This window comes from Corvus brachyrhynchos, unplaced genomic scaffold (assembly GCF_000691975.1).
Source record: "Corvus brachyrhynchos isolate BGI_N302 unplaced genomic scaffold, ASM69197v1 scaffold115, whole genome shotgun sequence".
Taxonomy (NCBI): domain Eukaryota; kingdom Metazoa; phylum Chordata; class Aves; order Passeriformes; family Corvidae; genus Corvus; species Corvus brachyrhynchos.
Genome location: NW_008239553.1, coordinates 17,082,162 through 17,101,671, shown reverse-complemented (window position 1 = coordinate 17,101,671; position 19,510 = coordinate 17,082,162). Strand labels below are relative to the sequence as shown.

Below are 19,510 nucleotides of genomic sequence, written 5' to 3'. Positions count from 1 at the left end.
GTAAGGCCAGCACATCCTGATTATCAACATTGATATTCAATGGAAAAACACAAGTTAGCTTGTAACATTGCAGTAACATTCTCGTTCACAGAACACTAACTTTAAAAAACAGTGCCTGGATGTTAACAAGAGTGTATCATTTCATGATTTTCTCTTCCTCAACTGTCCTTTTCATTTTAGGAATTTTTGGCCTGACTACTTTCTTCACTTTCCTTTAAAAGGAATCAAGCCTCAGGAGGCAGAAGTTGCACAACATGGATATTTAATTTCTTTTTCTTTCACCTTAAAAAAAAAAAAAAAGTTTACCTTTGGGTACAAAAGCAAACAAATACAACAAATATCCAACACTTTTTTCACTTAGACAGGATGGTGGCAAAGAAAGCTGATTTTAGAACCGCTTATTTAGACACTCAAGTGCCCATAAAAGAGAGAATTTATCCTGTTTGCCAGAGATACGCTGGTTAAAAATAGCATGGTAGTGAAACAAAACACATGGTGACACTATGTCAGATGACAACAAAATGGCCTAGCAATGGAAAAGAAATGAATTCTATGTACAGTAAGTTTTTCTCAATCGTTATTTTCTACACAGATTTTCTTTTCTCAATTATCCTGTACTATAGCATGACTCAAAAGCAGAATACATAACGACATGAAGTGTTAGCTACAAGTTAGAGATATGCTACTAGATCTTGGTGTTTGGGGTGGTGGGAGGGATTGTTTTGTAGGAAACAAATTCTAGATTTTATCCATTAACTGTATTCATCATTATTTCTGTTAATTAACAACAGAATTTGTTAACAAACAAAAGACAATTCTAATATTTTGTATATCACTAGTGTAAATACTTCAGGGGAAACATTTCTGATAACATTAGTCAATGTGCTTTGAGAACTGAATTTATTTAAGAGGTTGGTTGTTTCCATATTAAGTTATCTCTTTCTTTTATAGACAGAGAATACTTCACTATTTCTTTTCTTCTCTTAGTTTGCAGAAAGTGAAAGTTAGGGAAGAGAAACAATTTAAAAACCATTTTTAAAAAAAAGGTCATTTTTAGAAATGTTAAACATTAAGCCTAATCAAGACAAAGTTTAAAGTGCGAAGAGGTCCTTCCTAACTTATGCTAAGAAATGTTTACAATGAACATCAATAATGACATAAAAGAAGTTAGTCTGATTATTGTTACTATTATACAGAGAATGAAAGCTTTTCAGAATAAACCACACTTTAAAATTATCTGACTATCCAGAAGAGCAAATTTCAAGTACTTAGAGAGTTTATAATCCTTCTTGGGAAGTTAACATTACTGGCCATATATAGGCGTGCAATGAAACTGATTTTCTAATACTACGGAAAAGTTTTTTTTTTTTAAATCCTCAAGACTATAAATTTCTGAAGTACCTACCCATTACAGGTGCTCAAATCCTTCAAATGCAGTATTGCCAATACAGTAACTTCTCCCTCCCCAAATTGATTATGTCTCTGTATATTGGCTACAGCTATTGAATCAGCATTTTTAGTATCTAAAGAAACCTGATGGTGCTATCAATTGTACTATTTGGTAAGTGATTTAGGGTCAAAACCACAGTATTGATCAGATTCCATCTTTGAAAGAAATAAACAAACTGAACATCTATTGCTTTACCTTTATGTGTATGTATACGTGTGTGTCTGCACACATGCACACAGCTGCCTATTTTGACAAACATGGTTTTATTTGTCCCCTGAGGAAATGGTGCCATTAATCAGCTAATTATGAGTGCAAAACTATCCATTGGGCAGTTAATTCATTGCCAGAGTACACAAAGCCATTTCACCTGATTTTTTTAAATGGTTAAAGAGGTTGAGTACTACGCTATGTACAGGCTGAAAATTGATTATCTTAAATACAAAATGGGTTGAGTACTACGCTATGTACAGGCTGAAAATTATCTTAAATACAAAATAAAACTCAAAAGTTATTAAGAATGCATGCTTGCTACTTTCCTTTTTTCTATGCAGTGAAAGTTGGAGATGTATACAGTGCTGAAGCTGACTGAGCTCCAAGGCTCTTCACTCTGAAGCAAGGATTATGAACCCTGTTGCCCTCCCAGTGTTGGTGGGACACAGAGAGTACATGCATGCTTTGCACTGCTTACACCTTACTGCAAATGGCTGTTTCACCTCTGTTGCAGAAAGTCTCAGGGCACTTGTATTAAATCTTTGAGACCTGTGATTATTTCAGAAACGTGACAATCTTAAACAGTATCTCCACAGAAACATTTGCATATGTAGGAAATAGATACACATTTAAACATCAAAAAAAAATTTAGTAACTTATTTAAGACCTTTCTTTTAAGGTCTTTTTAAGACCTCTGATTTGACTCTTTCTGCCTCTGAAGACAAGATTTAATTTACTGTCAATAATTGGGCAATGTTATCTTACCGTTTTTAGATTGTATGTGGATTTCTACATAGTAATCCTTACTATTCTAAAAAACCCTGACATTCTCCTACTGTCATAAATCCCTATCTAAGCAACCTGTCTGTCAAGAAAGAGACCACTCGATGTTAATTAAAAATTAACATCTGTTTTATTAAAAGAATAATTAAAAAATTAAAAGTTGAAATAATCCAGTCCAGGAAAATCCACAAATAAAATCCTAAAACCTCGGTCCGGAGCAATTAGGAACCTTTAGGCCTAACTGGCACAAGGCCCCAGTGCAGGAAGCCTGCAATGCTGGGTTAACTTTGGCTGGTCCAAAGTTAGAGAATTAAAATGGTCTCTCTGGGAGACAGGGGCCTCACTCACCAGCATTGGGCTTCACCCACAGCTAACCCGAGGCAAATGCCCCCCCAGAGCTCTTGGAAAGTCTGCTCCTGGAGCTGGGCTTAGGAACTTGTACAACTTAAGGACAACTAACAAAAGCATTGAACTACACCACAAACACTTCAAGGAACTTTTAAAACAGAACAATCAACAGTCATTTTAAGGAACTTTTAAAACTGAACCATAAACACTTTAAGAATCTTTTTAAAAAACATACTAATTAACCTGGATAACTTGGGTATGTGCAGGAAACAAGACATTTGGAAGTTTGAGGCTCAAGGAAGGGATCCAACTTGGGAATATTTTATCAACAGGGATTTTTAATTAAGAACTGTGTGATTACATGGTTCTGAGAATTGACTTTGTATCTTTAACTAGTTTGATGGGCATTTTAAGTATGTAAAGGCTAATTTGGCAATTAAAACACTGAATATGCAAAATACAAAACTAGGACATTTAACACCTTATCATGCAAAATCAGGGCACTTAACACGCAAAGGCCAATTTGGTGGATTTAATATATAACAAGTCCCCCCTTTTTCTCTTTTGCACAGGCTGTTTGGTCTTTGCATTTAAGTGAAGGTGGGTAACTCTTCAGGAATGGCATTGAGTTCCTTAAAATGGTCCCACATCTGCTGGGCTAGCTTTTGCTTCTTTCTAGTTTTCTTCGGCTGGTTGACATGCACAATCTTTTGGGTGGAGGCTGAAGGAAGTCATTGTCCTTGGAGATCCTGTGTAAGGGGCATACTTTGAACAACAGCAGTTACTAAACAAATAAAACAAGGAATTAAACAGTGAAGAAAAATTAAACCAAGAAGGGAAAACCCAATGACAATTAAAACCTTTTTGTCTTTTAGCTCTAGTCAGTTCATCATAAAGTGCAATTCCTAGATGGTTTCCAACATCCTCTGGTAAAAGGAAAAAATTATGTTGGATAGCTCCGAGGGTACAGCTTCCTCACCAGTGAGGTGGTAGTTTGGAATAGGCTTTGTTACTGCAGATCCAGTACAGATCTTCAGGTGCTTCCCAAAAGTGAGGCTGGATGCTAGAAGCAGAAGTCCAATATTTAGATATCTGTGGCAAGACTGAGTAAGGATTTCCATGGTCCCAGCATTGATAGAATTGTTCTGTTGGATTTAAAATACAATTTTTGTTTTTAATTTTCTCTGTTGACCAGAAAACTTCTGGTTCTTGAGGTATCCACCAGTGCCTTGGCCCATCAATTACTAAATACCTTTTACAAATTGTTTCTCCAACTTCTTTTGTAAACCTGTTCCCTTTTCTCCATATGCATTCCTCTCCAATAACAATGTTCTTTAGTTGCCATGTTCCATTATCATGTCGGGTGGTAGGAGAGAGGTCATTTAGTCGGATTAAATCAGGGGGTCCAATACTGACTCCCTGCCAAGGCCAACTTTCCAACTCCAAAGTTCCTCCACACACCCAGCAATTTGTAAGGTTCAATTGTTGACTTATTCTCTCAGCCAGATCAATGAACAAATTTTTACCTGACACTAAAGGATTTTCTGCTTTTTGTTTCTCTTTCTCACTGATTACTATTTCTTGAATCAGGTCCACATCATAAGGTCTTCTTTTGATCAAATCTTCTGTTTTTGTTATATAGTTAAAGTTAAAACAGAGCCAATCTTCTTGGGAGGGGCATTCTCCCTTTTGTTTATGAACCGAATTGCCAAGATTTCTTCCAATCCAGTATTTATGTCCTTTTTCCGTGCAGGTACTTAGAGTAGTTATGTTGTAACAAGCTGGGTTCACACAAGTATGTGCACAGAAAAAGTGTTTAATTTGGTATGAGTTTCCTTCTGTCTGATATACTGTTTTGGAACATTTGTTACATCTGATGTCAGCCTGGGCAAAGGGAAACCACAGGATCCAGAGGGTTACAGTATAGAACAGGGTGCATTTGTTCTTGTTTGACAACATTACCTTGAGGAGAGTTGTTATCCCCCCAGGTCCTTCTGTCTCTGGGTGGTACCATCCCTGCTCCTCTGGTCCTTCTTCTGGGTTTTATCCCTTTAGATGGACTCTTCAGATAATCAGACATCAAGAATCTCTTCATTTTTGGAGTTGGCCTTGTTATGAATTTGAATGGTTTTGCCCTGAAATTTAGAGTCAGATTAAGCTGTTATTAGGGATGAATACTACCTCCAACTGGAGCACTCTAATGTGGAAATTGAGGAAACAATTTTTATGATATAACAACTTTAGAACAACAACAATATTTGGAACAACACTCTTAACACTTTATAACTGGGGAAAAGGTAGTAATTGATTTGGATGTCTTAAAAGGGAAACTGGGAGTTAGTATAAGAAGTGAGATCAACAGTTCTATTGGAGCTTTACTCTAGTGACTCTTCTTCAGTTGGTGGTGTTACCGGTCCTTTGACACACTGGATGTGTGTCCACCCTTTTTCCAAAGTATGCACAGCTGTCTCAGTAGTTAGCTGGACTTGGAAACGACCTTCCCAAGCTGGTGTCAGTGACTTTTCTTTCCACGATTTTATCAATACCCAGTCTCTTAGGTTGATGTGATGTAAATTAAAGTCCAGTGGTAGTGTCTGTGGTATAAGTCCCTTCTCTCTCAGCTGCTTTAAATTTCCTGCAATCAATTGCACATATTGTTGAACATTTACATTTCCACACTCCTTCACATCAGCTTCATCTTGGGTGGCTAAGTATGGTAACCCGTGCAACATTTCATGAGAGGAACAGTTTAAGTCAGACCTAGGTTGTATTGGGTGGCTAAGTACGGTAACCCGTGCAACATTTCCTAAGAGGAACAGTTTAAGTCAGACCTAGGTTGAGTTCGGATCTGTACGAGAGCAAGTGGGAGACACTTTATCCACAACCACTTTGTCTCCATCATTAATTTCGTTGAAGTGTTTTTGAGGGTTTGATTCATTCGTTCCGCTCTCCCAGAACTTTGTGGATGCCACAGAGCATGCAGTCTCCAATTAATGCCTAACTGCTGCACCAATTGTTGGTAGAATTTGGGAGGTAAAGTGTGTACCTCAGTCCGAATCAATTCGGTGGACTATCCCATAACGAGGGATAATTTGTCCAAGGATCACCTTGCTCACTGTTTGAGCAGTAGCGTTTATGGTTGGTATGGCTTCAACCCAGTGAGTATGGTGATCAACAATCACTAATAAGTATTTCCACCTTTGGACGGGGGGGGGCATTTCAGTAAAATCAATTTGAAAAGGTCTAGTGGCCAATTCAATTCCCCCACTTGTAATCTTTTTCGTAACTTTTCTATTTATCTTTTGACAAATTATGCAGCTCCTTGTAATTTGATTAGCCAATTCGTAAACTCCAATATATCCAAAAGTTCTAAGAAAGTGGTCTGCTAGAGCTTTTGAACCCCAGTGGTGATTTTGATGAATATTCCATAGGATTTCTCTAGCCAGATTTTTTTTAATATTTGTCGGCCATCTGGCAGATGCCACTGGCCCTGGGAATCTTCTTTACCTCCAATTAAAATTGTGTTTTTCTTGATCATTAAAAATCAGCGTGGGTAAAGTGTCGTTTATTAAAGTGCTGTTGATGTCACTGGGAAGTGTTTTCACCTCCATTACCTTTTCTGTTGTTTCTACAGCCACTTCTTTAGCTGCGATGTCTGCAAAAGTATTTCCCCCCTTGCTTCTCTAGTGTTCCCTGTTTGATGTCCTGGGATGCGTACTACTGAAACCACCTGAGGTTGTTTAAGTGCTTCCAAAATCCTTAAAATTAGCTCTTTATGGAGGATGTCTTTTCCTTTGGTGTTGAGGAACCCTTGCTCTGTCCAAATTTTGCCAAATGTGTGGACTACCCCATAGTTATACCTCAAGTCATGTAGATGGTTCTGATGCTTCTGGCTAGTCTGCGGAGGGCTTTTTCGAGGGCGTATAATTCGCACACCTGAGCTGACCAAGTAGATGGTAACTTCCCTTTTTCTAAAACTTTCTTTGAAGCCATCTACAACAGAATAGCCAGAGCATCACTTCCCATCTACAACTTGGGATGACCCATCAATAAAAAGGACTTCTCCTTGATCAAGGGGGCAGTCCACTAGATCTTCCCAAATTTTTGTTTGTAGGTCAACTATATCAATGCAACTGTGTTCAAGAACATTTTCAGAGGAGGTTCCGTAAAGAAAATGAGCTGGATTCTGGATTGAGCAAGTAACCAAGCTCAGGTAATCAGTGTGCATTAATATAGTTACGTATTTCGCCATCCTTGGATCTGTTAGCCACTCGGAAGCTCTCTGATTCAAGGTAGTCCTTATCAAGTGTGGCATATCAACAGTCAACTTACCCCCGAAGGTGAGTTTTTGGCCCTCCGAAACCAGGGTGGCTGCTGCAGCAATAGACTGGATGCAGACTGGCCATCCTCTTGACACTGGGTCTAACAACTTCAAGAGGAAAGCAACTGGCTTTCTGACTCCACCCCAGTCTTGGGTCAAGACGCCATAGGCGATTCCTTTCTCCACATTGACAAACAGGTCAAATGACTTTCCGAGGGAAGGTAGGCTTAAGACTGGTGCTTTTATCAATTTATCTTTAAGATTTTGGAGTTTTTCATTGTCTGATTCTGTCCAATTGATAGGTTTGCCCCTGGTTAATTTTTCATATTAGAATTTAGCAGACTGGGTATACTGGTTGATCCACAGTCTGCTATACCCAAATAAGCCTAATAATTGTCTGACTTCCTTTTTTGTAGTTGGAAGTGATACATTTAGGATCCCTTCAATTCTTTCAGCACTCAGCTTTCTAGTGCCTCGGCCAAGTACATGTCCTAAATATCTCACCTCCTGTTGAACGAACTGTAATTTCTGTTTTGAAACTCTCAAGCCATTCTTTCCCAGAAAATTTAATAATTGAGTAGTGCCCAATCTGACTGTGGACTCCTGATCTCCGGAGAGTAGCAGGTCGTCCACATATTGTGTTACCTATGTCCCTGTAGGTGGAGAGAAGGAGCTTAACAGGTCCTCTAGCGCTTGACCGAAGAGTGTTGGTGCCTCAGTGTAACCTTGAGGAAATCGAGTCCAGCGCAGCTGCTGCCTCGTTCCAGTGTCCGGATCCTCCCATGTAAAAGCGAAGATATCTCTGTAATGACAATCTAGAGAACATAACCAGAATGCATCCTTGAGATCAGTAACAGAGAACCAGGTATGCTCTGGCGGTACTCAGCCTGGAAGGGTGCAAGGGTTTTGTACCAAAGGATACCTGGTTTGAACTCTTATTGATCTCACGCAGGTCTTATCTGGTTTCTGGACAGCCAAAACTGGGGTGTTGTAGGGCGACTTGCTGGTCTCGAGGATCCCATCCTCTATGAGGTCCACAATGACAGGTTTTAGTCCCTGTCTTTTGTATTTAGACAGTGGGTACTGTGGTACTCGGATTGGCTTGGTGTCACGAAGCAGTTGCATGGTAAGCAGTGTGATATTCATTTTACCTCTGTTTTTAGGCCTTGCCCAAACTATTGGATTGATTTCTTTTTCGTCTGTCAAAGATAAAACAAACAGTTTAGTTTTCATTTGACCTCCTTGAGGTACACCACTCCAATTTTAAGTGGTACTTGGAAGTCCCAGACTAATAGGTTGGTACCTGCTTGAGGTAAATACAGAATATCACCTGTATGGGTGCATCCATAACTAGTAATTGTCACATCCTTTATTAGGGGAACCTCCAAGGTTTCTCCTTTGGTTCCATAGGAGTTTAAAGCGCTTGTAGATACTGCACATCCTTTGGGTTATCCAGTGACACAGGTCCTTTCGGCGCCTGTGTCTACTAAAAACTCATTGTCTGTTCCTGGGGACCAACTTTTAATTTTATCAAGGGGTCTTGTAGATATTTGTTTCCCCAGGTGGTAGAGCCCCTGACATCTTCAGTTATTCAATACCTGGCCCTCCATTTGGAAAGCCTCTTGATCTCTTACTCTTTTAAAACAACGCCAATGGCCATGGCCCTCTTTATTGCAGTATGTGCATATGATTTTTCTGGGTCCTGAGGTCTCAGAAGTAGATTGGTGTGAGGATCCCTTAGAGGTTTTCTTTTGGAGAGAAGCGTTAAAGAAAGGGTTGTTTCCCATAGATAACATAACTTTGGCTTTGGTTTTCATTCTTTTCTCATCTCTCCTCACATATACTTTTTGTGCTTCCTCCAACAACTCATCCAGTCCTCTCTCTGGCCACTTCTCCAACTTTTCTAATTTTCTTCTAATGTCAGGCCAGGAGTGCAAAACAAAGTGGACTTTTAACATAGTTTTTCCACCTTCACTTTCTAAATCAATTTCAGAATATAATTGAATGTTATTCCTCAACCGAGTAATCCAAGCGGTAGGGGACTCATCTTTTTCCTGTTCCCCGCAAAAAGCCTTTTTCACGTTGTTAACACGGGGAACAGCCTCTTTGATTCCTTTAACAATTAAATTCCGGTAATCGGTCATGTGCCTCCTTCCCTCTTCTGAATTTCGGTTCCAATTAGGATCAGTTATGGGTAATTTGTGTTCACCAATTGGACCTTGGTTTGTATTGTTTTCTCTGTCCCATATGTTTACTCCTGCGGCTCTAATCATTTTCCGTTCCTCAACAGTGAACAGAGCTTGGAGGATAGATTGCATTTCCCTCCAAGCATAAATGTTAGGGCCGAGGAATTGGTCAAACTGTTCTGCAAGACCCACCGGGTCAGTTAACAAATTTTTCATTTCCTTTTTAAACTCTCGTACTTCTGACGATGCCAGAGGTACAATGACGTAACCAATTCCTCCCTGAGCACCTCCCATAGGTACCTCTCTGAGGAATAAAATTTGGGAATCTTGGGGTGCGCTAGGGCAGGTGGGACATTCCGGTGCTTTAATGGACTTCTTTCTAGTGCAGAAGGCTGGGCCTTTCTGGCTAGAAAGAACTTCACGTTCAATTATTTTCTTTTGAGAGTTAGAGGTAACAGACACTTCCCGGTTTATCTCCATTTCATTTTCACTTTCACTTTCACAATCCCCTTCAGCTGATTGGTTCAGTGGAGGAAAAACTCTTTTACATTCAATTTGGACTCTCTCCCTTGGAGGAGTTGCTGGAGGAAGGTGGTGTAAGGGATCCAATTTTGCTTGATTTAATTTCTTTTTAGGTTTCTCGTTTGGTTTTTCTAAAATTGGTAGCACCTTGTTTGATTCTTCTTGAATTTGGTTTGGTTTAGTTTGTTCTGTTTCTGGTTTTTCCCAATATCTTAACCAAATTTTTGCATACTCTAATTCATTAGAATCTTTTGAGGCTCTGTAGTGCACACAGGAATAAAGCGCCCTGCAGAGCCATGCTTCTGAGGACCCATGTTTTGGCCATTTAAGGCCATCATGCCTGATCTTACGTTTTGGCCATTTAAATACACAGTACTGAATCATTTGATATTGATCTTTTTCTTTAGTTAAATTATTTGTCTCCCATTCAATTAACATCTGCCCTAGTGGGCTGTCAGGAAAAATTTTGTATTTCTTAGAAGGGTTGTTCCTCTTGCTATTTGACTGCCCCATTCTGTTAGTTTAGGACAAACAAATAGCTGGTGCAAAAAAACGCCTTCCCCCCCCCCTTAATTAAATCAACCAAAACTAATATGATAAAAAACAATCTGTGTAATGTAAAAAACAACAAATCCAAACTTTTTAGTAATTAGAAATAACAACCCACCGCAAAATTAAGAAAGTGGTAGGTCCGTGGGAAAAGTAAAAATTAAATAATATTTTATAATAAAGACTCTAATGGTAAAGAAAATGAACTTGTCAATAGAATAACTAATTCTAATACAAAGATAAGATAATATGGCAAACCCATGGGAAAATTCAAAATTATAAATATCTATAATTTACAATTAAAAAATTATTACGATTAGGATAAAGACAATGAATACCACAGCAGTACCTTTGGATTAAGACAGATAAGAAGAATTACTGTGAAAAACCACAAAATAATTTGGTCAAAAGCCACAAATAAAAGAACTGGCTAATATGCTATACAACAGTCCAACTAAAATACAATCACACGTGACTAATTAAATCTTTAAATCTGTTTAAGTACTAAAGGTTTATAAAATAACTATTTAAATAATTTGAATCTGGCAGTAATGTCAGTAGTGGCAGCCTCTCTGCTCAAGGGAACTTAAAATGGTGGCCCTGCTCACCAAAAAGAAGGAAATTTGAAATGGTGGCCCTGCCAACCAAAAAGAAGGAAACTTGAAATGGTGGCCCTGCCAACCAAAAAGAAGGAAACTTGAAATGGTGGCCCTGCCCACCAAGAAAAGAAATTTAAAATGGTGGCCCTGCCCACCGGAAGGACATGAGAGAAAAAGAGATTAGAGTGGGGTGTCCTTCTCAGTTCTAGACCCGAGAAGGACTAGGGATATGGAACTGTAAAACATATTGGAGTCATGTGCACTCCTAAAGAGGTAACTTCCCCTAAAAGTGCCACCCCACCACCCTTAATCGTCCTCCTGTACCCCTTAAGGAGTGATTCCTTGTGGTGTGCACCAAAGAGATGACCCTGTCACTCGCTTCCTCACTCACACAGGGGATGGCCAACCCCACATTCACTCACACACAAAAGGGCCTAATACTGGGAGTCCCTCTAAAACTTTAAACCCTTTAAAAAGAGCAACTCCCTAACTAAATACCCCTTAGGAAGGGTTTAGGCCTCACCAGGTTCCTGTAGTGGGGTGTTTCCTCCCAGCTGCAGTGGTCCAAGGTTGTCCAGTAAATCCAAGGAAGGAAAATAGAAAAAAAAAATTAAAAACTCGAAAATTCACCAAAATTCCTGGATTTTAGGGCAAAAATATGGCCTCCCGGACAAGACCCCAAAAGAGTTGTCAAGAATGAGACCAGTCTTGATGTTAATTAAAAATTAACATCTGTTTTATTATAAGAATAATTAAAAAATTAAAAGTTGAAATAATCCAGTCCAGGAAAATCCACAAATAAAATCCTAAAACCTCGGTCCGGAGCAATTAGGAACCTTTAGGCCTAACTGGCACAAGGCCCCAGTGCAGGAAGCCTGCAATGCTGGGTTAACTTTGGCTGGTCCAAAGTTAGAGAATTAAAATGGTCTCTCTGGGAGACAGGGGCCTCACTCACCAGCATTGGACTTCACCCACAGCTAACCCGAGGCAAATGCCCCCCCCACACCTCTGCTCCAGCCTTTTATCATGTCCATGCTCCGCCCCAGCCCGCCCACAATCCAGCCCCCATGGTCTGGTGCGATTGGTGGAGCCTTGAAGTGAAGTCATTGGATCCAGCCAATGGGATAGCTTCTTGTCCAGGGAGCCTGGAAGGCGGGAAAATGTGCTCATTGACAGTCATGTTGCCACGGAGCTGAGCTGCAGGTTAACGGACAGAGACTAAAAATAGCCCTCGACAGTCGGACAGTCTGCTCCTGGAGCTGGGCTTAGGAGCTTGTACAGCTTAAGGACAACTAACAAAACCATTGAACTGCACCACAAACACCTCAAGGAACTTTTAAAACAGAACAATCAACAGTCATTTTAAGGAACTTTTAAAACTGAACCATGAACACTTTAAGAATCTTTTTAAAACATACTAATTAACCTGGATAACTTGGGTATGTGCAGGAAAAAAGACATTTGGAAGTTTGAGGCTCAAGGAAGGGATCCAACTTGGGAATATTTTATCAACAGGGATTTTTAACTAAGAACTGTGTGATTACATGGTTCTGAGAATTGACTTTATATCTTTAACTAGTTTGATGGGCATTTTAAGTATGTAAAGGCTAATTTGGCAATTAAAGCACTTAATATGCAAAATACAAAACTAGGACATATAACATCTTATCATGCAAAATCAGGGCACTTAACACGCAAAGGCCAATTTGGTGGATTTAATATATAACACTGTCCATACAAATTATGTCTAATGTAATTTCAGTATAACCTCTGGCATTAGCAAACACTGATCATCTTTTATTGTTAAATGCCTTAACAGAGCCTGTGGCTGATTTTACCACGAGCAGAATCTAGCCCTGAATTTAACACTACTTCACATATTAAGTCTATGATACAGAGAACTTTGAAACTATTTTCAAATTGATATGTCCTCACCAAAGGCAGGCAGATGGTCAGTTGTAGAAAAACAAAGCTAAAGCCCCACAGGAAATCTATTTTAATGTTATAAATCTGTATGAAAAAAATTGTAAACACAATTCAAGGAGCAGTGGTGCACAGTTATTTCTGGAACAAGTTTATGTATCTGCCTTCTTGTGTCTTTTTCAGACTGGTTGCAGTAAACAAACTCATTAGAACAACAAATCTGAGTTCCAGAGAAGAAGGCCTGGCAAGATCTCAAAGCTTCTCAAAGATTTATGTTCTTCCAGTGACCGATGCTGAATCAGCTTCTCTGCAGATATGGATTTGCTGATTTTTTTATGCTTTAATTTGATGATTCTTATTAAAAAAAAAAAATAAGCAGCAATGTTGGTGCATGAAAATTTTTATAGTTCAGTGTGTAATTCAAAAGCATGCCTTATCATTGTGTTCTGCTTATGATGAGTTTTTATAAGCAGAGGTTTCATTTTATTTTTTACAATTAAGCAAGTCCTTGCAATTTTTCTTACTCCTTACTCCTACTTTGAAGATTCAGCAATACACAGTTTGAAAAGTTCCTTGAAGAATTTTATGTGGGAGGTTACAAGAAATATAAGAAACTTTCTCAGTCTCACCAGACAGCTGACCACCATGATGATAGAGGATAGCTTTGCAGAATTTACCACAGTCCAGGTTCATCTCCTCATGTCTCCCCCAGTGCTCCCTCAGGACAAAACCTTCTCAATTTTTTGAATGTCTGTGCTGGCCTCAGACAGATCCTACTCCCAGTTCTTCAGGTGGACACTTGAATCTAACTCAGTCATGTGATGACAGGAAAATTTTATTAGCTTGAGACTTTTGGAGGTAATTTTGCCCAAACTCAAAGCAGGGCTCACTTAAAAGAGAGATTTGCCCATTCTAGTGATGGCTACTCCACTGCGCCCCTGAGCAACCTCTCCCTTGGTTAATACATAATGGTTTACACATTAAACAAAATTAGAGTCCATAATCACTGAAATAATAAAAATTAAGCTTAATGGTTTTCAGGAAGAACAAAACTTTCCCAAAGAAAACAGATTTTTCTCTTTTTTACTATTCACAGCTGCAAGTTGAATAGAAAAATAAACTTGTTTCTTTCATTTGTATTATCAAGTCTGGGACATGATTTAGGAAAGAATACTAGGGAGCCAAAAAAACATTACATGAGTGCTTTGTACAGGCATCACTGTAAATTATGCAGTGCTGTTTGCTTTTTCTCCCCTTTATCATGAAGGGTGTTTTTTCAAATAATTGCTGTAAACTTTCTAAGTACTCTTGACTCCAAAGCAAATAGTAAAATGAAAAAAAATTTAAATTAACTGTCATGAAAGTGTATTTCTAACCTTCCTAAACTCCTTGGATGTCATACTCAGACCCATATTTAACAGCACTGTTCACATGGCTATGATACTAACCATTAAGTGATGATAAATAGTAAGGCATGCTGTGCAAATGACATATAATTTTATGTTGCATTCCCCATACCATATTACAAATCACACTAGAATTTCTGTGGTCAGGTCATATACTGTGCTAGGCCAGGCAACATGTGATTTCACTCCCCTGATAATCATAAACATTATGCACAGGTTTTATCTACTGGTCAAAAGAAACCTGTAATTAGTGACTAAGCCAACCAGATCTGATAAAATGACAGGGTCTTTCCAGTCCTATAAGCATGGACTAATCAAACCCCATAAAAGCTCCGACTGCTGCCTAACACACTGTGTGTCTTTTCAGAAAAGTGCATCTTCTAAAAGAAATTTAGGAAAATATCACAAACATTTCCAGGATATCTGAGGTTCACTTGTGCCGCTTCACCCTCTTCTGCCTTGCTGTGCCTGGAAGTTTTCTGACATACCACTGGTCAATGAAGATAATTATTCATCTCATTTTCACATAGGTATTTTTAAACTGGTCTGTGCATGTTCTGACAAACAAGACCCAGTACCTTCATTGCAGGAACTAGGACAGTTTTAATGTATCCCAGTAATTAGGGATTTGGATTTTCCACATTTAGATACACACATATCTATCTATGTCTCTGTATATCTTGACGTTATCTTAATTAGATTTGAATTAAGGGCTATTTATTTTGGACAGCACTCATACTTAACTAAACATTTTAATTTTCAATTGGTAGGCTTAGAGGAGATCTGAGTTTGCAGTTAGAGATATTGCTTTTAGTGTAAACAGGAACTGAATAAACATCAGAAGATATCAGTGAAGAAAGAGTGAACACAAAAATGGTGAATTTTTTTTTCTTGTCTCATTTTTTCTGTCTTAAAGAAGGATAAAACCATCTTTTGAATGTAGAACAGCATCCTCCACATACTGCTCTTTTATTGACATATTGGAGTACTGAAACTTCCTGCTCTTGTTTTATGGTGCCATGAGAGGTCCACAATGAAACTGCTTTCCTTTACATGTCCCATAGATCCTGCTGTGGAACATCCCATATCCTGACATGGTTTTTTGCTCAGCCTGTCTTGCTTCCTATGCTCAATCCTTTTGGCTGTTCTTTCAACTGCATAAAAGGAATACTTTCAGGAAGGTATTTGAAGGTGGAGATGTTTTTATTATGTGGAAAGGAACAGTCTCGAAGATAAGAGAGAGGGAATGCCTCCTTTGCTACCTGCCAATACATTCTGCTGCTGAAAGAAATGCAGAATTCCTGAATGCTCCCTCCATGGGTAAGAAAGAGCTAAAAGCAATTCGTCAAATGACCTTACTATCACCAAAAGGTCTGTATCTACTAGTATAAACATCAATTTTGCAGTGCATCGGTACATAATGCTTTTTCTGCAAACAGTAGTAAATTGTATTAATTCTATGGATCAGGTTGTCCTAAATTTCTTTTTGTTAAGCAACACTTGCTAATAATGAGGACTTCTACAAGAAAATATGACTCAGCAAGGATCATGGGAAGTATCCTTTTATGTTAAAATTTTATTTGTACCTTTTACAAAAATACAGAAGCAAATCTGTCCACTTACTTTTGTTCATATGAATGCATTCTTTCATCATTAGAAAAAACAATACAACTTATTTCATTCTGAAGCAAAACCAGTTGTGGTCCTTCAGATGACACATTAGGGATGTGCTGTAATTCTGCAGTATACATACATTTGTCCCAGATGAGTAGTTTCTGCTTTTACCTATGCTGCATAAGGTTTTACTCCCCCTGCCATCAGCTCTTCACAGAGCCCACCTCTTTCTTTCATCATTAGAAAAAACAATACAACTTATTTCATTCTGAAGCAAAACCAGTTGTGGTCCTTCAGATGACACATTAGGGATGTGCTGTAATTCTGCAGTATACATACATTTGTCCCAGATGAGTAGTTTCTGCTTTTACCTATGCTGCATAAGGTTTTACTCCCCCTGCCATCAGCTCTTCACAGAGCCCACCTCTTGATTCTTCAAGACTGGCTGGGTTTCCTGGCCACTCACCCAGTCCCTGACTCTCTTTACTTTTAGCCACAGACTTGGTGGATTTGCCATGAGGGGTTTTATGATCTGAGGGCTAGAACAATTAGCTAGGGGGGCAGCATATGCAGGCAACTCAGAACACAGTTCTAGCTCTCATAGCACTGGAGCTTGAGAAATCCCAAAGTCCAGGACACAGCTCTGCTCTCTATATAGTTCATCAGTAAATTGTATCACACACTTTCTTACAATTCATTTTCTCTGTCTTGCAACTGTAAAGCACTTAAATTGCTTAATGACTTCAGCTATGCACTAAGCATGAATGCCAGCACTTGTCATTAGCAGCCTTGCACATTTCGTTTATGCTACATATCTTTAAATAATATGTTTAAAAATTATTTTCTATATAAGACTTCAGGTGCCCTGCATCGTTAGTGCTGTGAGAAAGTGTAGATATCCTGCTTTTTAGTCCCTTATCAAGCTGCTTATCAGTGACATTCTGGTGCTTCAACTGCATAACTGTAAGAGTCAGTCTTCTGCTCTCCAGGCCTACAAAACATTTCTTTAGTCTTAATTCTGAGGTCATATTTCTCAGAAGCAGTTTATTATCTAAATGTAATTTTAAGTATCTTGCACACAAACCATTTCAATGGCCTCGTGTTCTTGGACCAAAGGCTAAGTTTTGCTTTTGAATACTCAGATGAATCTTACACCCAGATAACCACCGATATATGTATTTTATCTCTATTCTGGTGGAATTGATGAAAAGTGAACCTTTCTGAATCTGGACCTCTCTCCTGATCCCACAGGACTACAGGACATACTAGAAAGCTCAGAGTTTGTTTCTCAGATCTCACTCCTACAAACACTATGGCTCTCAAAGATGTGCTTTGGTACAATTACTTAAAATTATTCAAAACCCTATCACTTCCTCAGTTTAAGATCTGCCTCCTGGCCAGAGATTGCTGCAAGGAATGTTTAGGTTAGAGGTAAGGTTTGTTTGTACTGAGATAATAGACTATGAATTGGGGTAGGAGAGATAGAAGCACGTCCTGTTCTACTATGAAGATGGTAAGCTCTGTGAAGAAGTCTGGCATACTGCAGTGGGCATTAACCTTTCAAATTTTTTCATCTAACTGGACCCCTTAGGCACTCAAATAATTTTACATGGTTGGCTGACACTTTTTTTGGTGTTGTTTACAGCTACTTCCATGTGTAAACCCACTTGCTTTCCTAGACCTGTTTGGCATGAAGGCTGAAATCTGCTGGACAGTTTTTGTGTGCTATATCTGTCTAACTAATAAATTTATCCAGCCGTAGGAGGAGAACAATGGCTGAGCACAAGCATGCCACTCAGCCTGACAAGCCCAAGGACATTGAAGAAGACGTTTTACAAGAACAGTACATGTCACTGGAAATGACAGGCTATACGCTTAAATATAAACTCAAGACCATCAATACAATTTAGCATTTCTAGCAGCAACAATCCAGTAACCCAAATTAAATACTATCAGTTCAAAAGACAATGGAAGCAAAAAGGAAACAAATTTGAAAAGTTTGAGTAGCTGCAAAAATAAAGCTAGACTTCAATTTCTACTCTTATCAAAAACATATTGCCTGCAAGAACCTACGAGAGGAAAAGAAACCCCAAAAAACAAAGCAGGAAAAAACCCAAACCAAAAAAACCCAACCAAACAAAAAAAATCCCAAAACCCAAAGCTCACCAAAATACACTAAAAAGAGAAGGAAAAAGGGGTGACAGAAGGGCTGAAAAGTGTCATTATTAGTGTTCGTGAATGCATATTCAGCTTTTCTCTTCTTGGTTTCTGTAACCAGGCAATTAAATAACCATCGTAACTTCAGTGTTACTAGTCTGTATAGCTGCAGAAAAATTAGAAAATAACATTTTAAATGACTTAGTATTTAGATAGTAGATAAAAATGGATCACATATCTGGATGTTCCGAAGTTTATCTTTCTAAAAAAGGTCCTGATGAACACTTTGAAGATCTCAATGCTCAGATTCATCAGAAAAAGAAGAAAATAACCTTGTTTCCAACTTTGCCTTTCCTAACTGTGGCCTGTTCTCCCTGTTTTCTGTTCATGGCTGTGTATCTGGCCTCAAGTCCACAGATGCTGGAGACACTGAACTCTAATGGCAATCATACTCACAGAAAAAAAGCAATCTATATTTTGAAAAATTGGTTTTAATATATAGGGACCACTGGGGGTTGAACTTTTTATATATAAGATGGGAAGGTATTTGTAGGAGGCTGTTGCCTACAACAAAAGTAGATTGGCTTATTTCCATGATATCCATGCAAAATTTATTGAAATTAATGTGAGTCATTGAATGGATTTCACACCATTTCTAGAAGAGATCTAAAGGAACAGCAATACAACTGAGTATAATGGTCTGAAAACTGAGGCTGTAGTGAACAATGCCACAATGTAACATCAACTACCATTAAATTAAATGACAGGATCGAAATACACACCCCCTGAGCAAACAATCAACTTACATTTCTATTAACTAATGGAAATTGTACCAACTACAATTCACGTTGACAATCATACAAAAACTCAGTGTTATAAATTAAACATTGTAAGAGAAAGTACAAAAATATTTTTCTATGTTATGTTTATTTTCTAACTAACCGGCTTATTGTTTCCAAGCATTACATTCCCAGCATTGCTACAGTGAACACACAGCACTGTGGCGCAGGATCTGGAGATCTTACTGACACCCAGTGTAGAAAGTACAATAGCATAATTTGTTTCCAGCCTTATCCTCCGAGTGTCGAGTAACAGCCCTCTGTTATTTGTGTGAAGCCTGAAGCTTTAGCAGGAGACAATGCCTTTCAGGAACCTCGCTGGGGGCCTGAGCAGCCATCGCACACCTGACCGATCCCGGGCGCTCCGTGCTTTGGCTCTGCGTTACCCGCGGGCCGCTGGGAAGAGCCAAACCCGACTCCCGCCCCGCGGGCTTTCTGTGACAAGGTGTGAACGTGTTTCTGTTCCCAGCACGTTTAGCGCCGCAAAACTCGTCAGAGAGCTAAAAGGGCGCTTTATACGTTAATTTTGGATCTTTGCCCGTCTAAACTCTTAATCCAGGCGCCGGGCGCCTCCGCCCTCCCCAGCGGCTCCGGCGGGACTCC

The 19,510-nt window shown here is 38.9% G+C and overlaps 1 protein-coding gene and 1 long non-coding RNA gene across 6 annotated transcripts; one reads left to right on the top strand and one right to left on the bottom strand.

Annotated features, from left to right (window-relative positions):
* The first annotated feature begins 360 nt into the window (after nt 1-360).
* LOC108448577 lies at nt 361-15,766 on the top strand. 2 transcript variants are annotated; one of them, XR_001864520.1, is made up of 3 exons: nt 361-559; nt 2,002-2,098; nt 3,364-3,580. It is a non-coding gene; the product is annotated as an uncharacterized LOC108448577 (long non-coding RNA). The 2 variants fall into 2 exon arrangements; XR_001864521.1 differs by lacking the exon at nt 3,364-3,580 and adding an exon at nt 13,075-15,766 and having other exon boundaries at nt 375-559.
* Nucleotides 4,435-11,498, bottom strand: LOC108448576. 4 transcript variants are annotated; one of them, XM_017742293.1, is made up of 2 exons: nt 7,758-11,498; nt 4,435-5,426 (listed from the first exon to the last, which is right to left on the bottom strand). In XM_017742293.1, exon 1 carries the CDS (start codon nt 10,331-10,333, stop codon nt 8,696-8,698), a length of 1,638 nt encoding a protein of 545 aa, XP_017597782.1. In that variant the 5' UTR covers nt 10,334-11,498; the 3' UTR covers nt 4,435-5,426; nt 7,758-8,695. The 4 variants fall into 4 exon arrangements, with proteins under 4 accessions (XP_017597782.1, XP_017597781.1, XP_017597783.1 ...); XM_017742292.1 differs by having other exon boundaries at nt 4,435-7,927; nt 8,035-11,498; XM_017742294.1 differs by having other exon boundaries at nt 8,264-11,498.
* Nucleotides 15,767-19,510: the final 3,744 nt, after the last annotated feature.